A 6,310-nucleotide genomic window follows, 5' to 3' on the forward strand; every position below is an offset into this window, starting at 1 on the left:
AAACGGATTATACCTTTCACAAAATTGCTACTGATATTCTACTGTAGCTGTTTATTGGAGCTGGGGATTATTATGCATCTTTCTCTCTCTGTCTCTCTCTCTCTCTCTTTGTGTGTTTGTGCATGTGAAACAAATACACACACACACCAAACACACACACATTTCCATGTGGCTGTGTGCCTCTCTGCAGAATGCCTTTTTTCTAATATGCAGATATTGTGTTAGTACATTACCGTGCATGTTAAGTGAAAAATCTCTTTGCAGCTGCTTTTAGAATAACATGAGTTATTATGTGCAATGAATTCATAGATCATAGTAATCAAAAAACAATATTTTAAGAGAACATTGTACATTGATTGCTCTCAGGGCCATTAATATATTTTAAAGAATCGTGCAGGCTTGTGGGATGCGATAATTCGGTTTTCCCACATGTATTGCAGTGTAAAGAAATAAGCTGCATAGCATAATGCAGGCCTGCCGGAGCTGTGTGCACAGCAGAGATCTAGTGGAGTTTATGCTTTGTAGATATGAACGTCCAAAAGTAGGACTGTTTTATTAGGTAAGCAGCCATCGTGATATCCTCTTTGATCTTTGTCCAGAGATCATGTAATGCTCTTTTAATGCATCTATAAATAATCAGTCATCATGCACAAGAATGTAAAGGATTCAATGTGGCTTCCATATGTTTTTGTTTTAGCCCTTTTGTTCAAAGATCTAGTTAAGTACTGTCCCTGGATACTTTTAGTCTCTCTCTCTCTCTCTCTCTCTCTCTCTCTCTCTCTCTCTCTCTCTCTCTCTCTCTCTCTCTCTCTCTCTCTCTCTCTCTCTCTCACTGCAGCTGATTCTCTTAGAATTTATTATCCCGGATTGAACGATTGATTTAGGCATGCAGTGGCCCTATTATGCTGCTCTCCTATCTAAAACACCTAATTGATGCCGTGACATATCCGAATTAGGTCTCCAGTTCCTAGCAGACAATCTTCCCAAATACTGTGATTAAACAGAATGTCAGATAAAAACCTCCCAGCTTGTTGTTGGTCAGCTGCTAGCTGTGAAGTTAGAGACTACACTGGGATTCTTCCTAGATGTATATAAAATACATAAACACACACTTCCTCTGTCTTTTTTTGGGAATTGAGAATTGCAATTTAAAGTAACTTTGCAAAATTCAGTGCAAAACAAGCGAACATGTAGATGTACCTATGTTTACGATGCATCCAAGCCTTCCATAAAGTGTTCATTCCTTTTAGTCACGCAAAGAGGCCACCGGGAGGCCAGCTCCTGCTTTGCATAAGGAACACTGCTGTGTAGTGATGGATGGTAGGGATACGATACAGCCGGGACGCGCACATTCTACCCTCTATTCTCTAGCAGGCATCAAACCAGAGATGTAATTAATGCTCGTCTTTTAACGCAAGCATTACATAAACCTAAACAGTGAAGTACAAGATTTAATCAAGTGCTATTATTATTTACCAAACCTTTGACGTAAATTAACTACAAATTACCCATAAAAGTGAGAATCCTCATCATCTAAGTGAAAATTGGAATATCATATGTTGACCAGGCCGATTCAAATAACTGAGATCAATTAAGCTTGAATCAGAAAATGATTTATGGCAGAGTGTAAAAGAGAACTAAAGGTAATATTTCGAATGAGTAGATGTTTTTGCTATTCCTTGATTAGTTTTATAAAAATGACTCACGATGACACCTTAATTAAACACAATTAATCAAAATGAGCTATAGCCCACGCAAGCCCCTGTGCAGCGCCCACTAGCGTATCCCTCTGAACACATGTATGTGAGAGAGTATATTGGGGAAAAAAACGAATATAAATTTCTTCTTCTTCTTTTTTTTTTTTAATCTGGTAGCGTGTCACTTTACTTATTGAAGAAGAGCTGGATTGGAATTGGGATTGGGAGGGGAAGAAAGGGGAGGGTGGGGAGGGGAGGGGGTACGCTGGCAGCGATGATGCCCAGCGGGTTCGCCACTTGGGCGGCTGCAGCAGCGGAGAGGGAATGAGAAGCCTTGTCTGGATGATTAATGTTAGTAGAGAGAGAGGTGGGGGGCGGGGGAGGGCACGCTTATGTAGATTGTTTTACAGAAAACAAAAAGCTGTGCTGCTGGATTCTAAAAAACTTAAAAGTTCACTTCGTGCAAACACACGACCCTGTGTGCACCGAGTGACGTCACTCCATCATCGGGATCATTTTGAGGGTTGCTCCATATTTGCAATGTGCAGCACAACCACGACTTCTATGGATTTTCTTTTTGTACATGCATTATTTCAGTTTATTCAAATGCAATAGTCACAAAAGAAACATTGAACACAGAATAAAAAACATGATTAAAATCTAGAAGGGCAAAAAAACAACAACAAAAAAACAAAACAACTGAAAGAGCATTTTTTCCCCAGTCTGAACTGAACTGCATGCTCGAGGGAATTCCTTTTCAGATTCTTCATCAGGATTTTTCATAAAATATGTTTAATGGCCACTAATATCTATGATCTATGCATTAACTGTGTAATTACTAAGTTATTACAGCACATAGAATAGAAAATACAGGAATAAAATCTAGAACGTTACATTATACCCAGATGTGTGCTTTCTTCAGCAAACGTCTATTCAGCATGGTTGGACCTGCTGATATATCACATTAAAATTTAAAACAACAAATGTTCTTGCTAATGTTTGGAGGATCCTTGTGCTATTCCCTCCAACCTATCTGAGCTTAGAAGATATGTTCTCAGAAGTGAGCTCAAGTCCATGTCTAATAAATCGCTTTATTTTTCACAGAACCTGCTACAACTTATCCACAAAGGAAACCCTCCCAGCTTTACTGCATACTGGCTGATAACGTAATGTAATTCTCCCCTGGCTTTTTGCCCATGAGAGTAAACTTGGCTCTCCAGCTCTTTTAAGTCAATGATCTGCCTGTAAGTCAGCTTCTGAGGGCAACAAATCCTGCCTCTTCTCAAAGTGATAGCAGCTGTGAAGCTGTGTGCCAGAGTTTGGAATGACAATCCAATCTCATGTGAAATCTGTACCTATTCTAGCAACCGACAGTGATTTGATTGGATTTTGTATAAATAAAGTTAAAATAAATGTACCTGCTAAACCCACTTTACATTTTCATGATTTGCATGGTAAATGTTCTTATAATTATAAGACCAATGGGTGTATTAATGTGGGAAAAGAACTAAGCAGATCTCAGAGTGAAGCAATGGCTGATTGTAGATAGAAACTGTCATATGTACGAGAGTCCCCGAGGTCCCAGGATACAGCCTTCATCTTGCTGTTGCAAACTGAAATGCCCTGAGGCCAAATTTGAAGTGTCATGTCTGGGAACAGGTTGAGGTGCATTTCTCAGGTCTAAAACATTTACTTTAGTAGGTGTAGCTGACTTTGTAAGCAGGAACCAGTCTCTGCAAATAGTGTCTCCATAACTGCATTGAGTCCAGTTCATGATCGGCTGGTTGAAGCACTGGAGATTGTGTGAGGCTGTAGCTGTAATGTCCATAGCACTACTACTGCCGTCTCCTGAAGATTGGACACTTAAAAAGGATGGCCAAACAATTGCTTTTCCCTTGTGGTCTTTCTTGTACTTCATGCGACGGTTTTGGAACCAGATTTTAATCTGTCGGTCAGTCAGCTTGAGCAGCGACGCCATCTCAAGGCGCCGTGGGCGGCACAAGTACGCACTGAAGTGGAACTCTTTCTCAAGCTCCAGCAGCTGGGAAGAGGTAAAAGCTGTGCGTATACGCTTCCTACTGGAGCTGCTGTCATTCCTTCTTTCTGTCTCTGGAGAGTCCAGTTCACCACTGTTATACGGTGATGCCCCTGAGAAAACACAGTGTAGCAAAGGTTGTAATTACATTCTATCCATGAATTACTGTTTAAACCCCCTTAAAATTCTATTAGAATTATTTGATTCTCATTTAGTCTCTGAACTGAGTTCCTTAATACCCATGTGTATTTAAAAACAAAAATGCAAAGCATTTATCCATAATCAGTAAATGCTCTATAATGGTCAGTTTCACAGTGAACCTATATCCCACTGAACCTATATCCCAGGACCAATGGGCAGCATGTGGATAAACACAGACTAGTTTAATTGACAGTCCATTATATGGCACCATACACACACACATTCTTAACCGGTGTACTTTTGTGTAGGTACACTCGAGCATATCCCACATACCAGCATGATTTTGGGTGTGAGAGTAAACTAGAGAAGATAAAGGAATGTGAGACAGACAGGAGGAGAACAAGCAAAACTCCACACAGTGAGTAACCTGAACTGGGGGCTCTGGAGATCTGCTACCTGCTGTGCCACTATTCCACCCTGTGCAATGCACGGTTTATGAATTTCTTAACCATGAGAATTAATTACATGCTGAAAATCATTTAGTGGAAAAGCCATGTTTTGATATATATTTAAATGTCTGTAGCTTGGTTTTCCCATTAGTCTAAATTACCTTCATGCACTAACTCCACAATATTATAATGTCTAATCTAATCCTGTAACATGCAGGACTATTAATATTATAAATGTAATAACCTAGCTGATTCCAGGACCTGGGAAAACAATGAGCCAGGAAAGTCTTGTGTTTTTTCCCTCTTTACCACTCTTTATTATGCGTCTTCAGGGGTAGAGCTTATTAAGTTAAGTTTTCTACTTTGGACTGGAGGAGAAGCGTTTTGTTCTGCTGCAACATCAAACAGCAAGCCGTGTCACATCTTTTCCCATATTAATCATACTGGAGACTTCTGGCACAGTCTTGCTCTAAACGCTGCACACTAATGACATCACCAGGCTCTTAGTCAACTTGTGTATATCTGAGAAGACCTGACCTGTGCTTTTACTGTGTAGTGAAGAATTTGTGGTGATAATTCATGTTGAAACAGGCTGAACAGCCTGCAAACTTACTAGGCCTGTGTGCAATTCCCACTATGCAAGTTAAAGGTAGTAATTTCCATAAAATATTAATTCCAGTGAAAGTTTTTGCATTGTTTTTCCTGCTTAAAGTTAAGCAAATCCAATATAATCATTACTATAACATGCACAAGGAAAAAACTAATCTTAAAACAGGGAACAATACCACAAATCAAAATCTTCATGCATTTCAGAGAGGTTTAATAATTGTGTTTTTAATTATCCTAGGGAGTAAGAACACTTAAGTATTCTATCGTTACATAAAAACCTCCCTCATATACTCTACTTTAGACATATATTCATTATTTTTCCTAGAAATAAATCTCAGAGCTTCTGAGTTTCAAGAACAAGTAGTTAGTGGAACTTATTCCCCTTGTTGGTTCCTTATGAATATAAACCCGTTGACTATAAAATGTAAATTACCGCAGCTTTTGTTTTTTATGCAATGATTTTATAGACCAAGTAAATTTTTTTTTCTATGTTGATTACTTTACTTAAACTTTGCACAAGCCAAAATTCTAACTTAGTGTAATTTATTATTGATTGATGACTAAGTATGATTAACAATTTAGTATGTAATTAGCTTAATTGCAGGATGTCAGTTAAGTAATGCCAGTGCTTAATTGCAATATCATACTGTCAAACCAAACCTGTTCTATTTTTATTAAAATGCTTCATACATTATTTACTTTTTACTCCTGAAAAACATCATTCCTCAGCAAAAAAAAAAAGTTTTCAAACCTGATTGGCAGGCGCTGGTTCTATCAAGACTTGCATTGGCAGGCTGAGTCTCTCTCATCCAAGGGTAGACGTTCTTGAAGACGAAGCTTTTAGTGCTTGTTCCATTAATTTTCACTGACACGTCATTGTCGTTATTTTGGTCCACCTGAATCATACAGTGAGGTCGAATCCCGCTAGTGAGTCTGCTGCCACTAGCACACGTCGCGTGGGGTGTCTGAAAAAAACTACAGTCTTGCAAATCCCACGTGTGGCCTTCAGCTTGACCTGCTCCGAGCGCGTGAAGGTCGAGTGCAGAACTGTCCTCCTGCATAACACATGGATAACACTGTTGGTCCACAGAGCCGAGATACTGATGCTTAAAAGGTGTTTGGGCCACGTAACTATTATGATCAGAGTGGTATACTATCGCTTCCATTTTGGAACGCCTCTTGTCTAATTCTAATCATTAATCTCGAAACGACATATAAAAAGTAGTCTACACTCACTCGGCATTTAATTGCCTAGGCGATGCGGGTGAAGCCTGGAGTCACGTGATGGCCCAAGAGCCAATAGCGCGGCGTCTTGAATGAACCCCGAGTTGCAAAGTGTCTGCGAGCAACTTCTTGCCGGAGGAAGACACCGTCTCCGT

The 6,310-nt window shown here is 39.5% G+C and overlaps 1 protein-coding gene across 1 annotated transcript; it reads right to left on the reverse strand.

The window, feature by feature from the left end:
- Positions 1-3,252: 3,252 nt before the first annotated feature.
- Positions 3,253-6,097, reverse strand: LOC113641926 (homeobox protein Hox-C3a-like). The gene is made up of 2 exons (XM_027145121.2): positions 5,683-6,097; positions 3,253-3,845 (listed from the first exon to the last, which is right to left on the reverse strand). The coding sequence occupies exons 1-2, from the start codon at positions 6,095-6,097 to the stop codon at positions 3,253-3,255; spliced, it is 1,008 nt and encodes a 335-aa protein (XP_027000922.2).
- Positions 6,098-6,310: the final 213 nt, after the last annotated feature.

This window comes from Tachysurus fulvidraco, chromosome 23 (genome assembly GCF_022655615.1).
Source record: "Tachysurus fulvidraco isolate hzauxx_2018 chromosome 23, HZAU_PFXX_2.0, whole genome shotgun sequence".
Lineage (NCBI taxonomy): Eukaryota > Metazoa > Chordata > Actinopteri > Siluriformes > Bagridae > Tachysurus > Tachysurus fulvidraco.

Bases quoted from the DNA above. Each gene is read 5' to 3' on its own strand.
- LOC113641926 (XM_027145121.2), bottom strand. From the start codon at position 6,097: ATGGAAGCGATAGTATACCACTCTGATCATAATAGTTACGTGGCCCAA. The intron at 3,846-5,682 runs GTTTGAAAACTT...GTGTTTTCTCAG, and splicing joins AACCAGCGCCTGCCAATCAG to GGGCATCACCGTATAACAGT.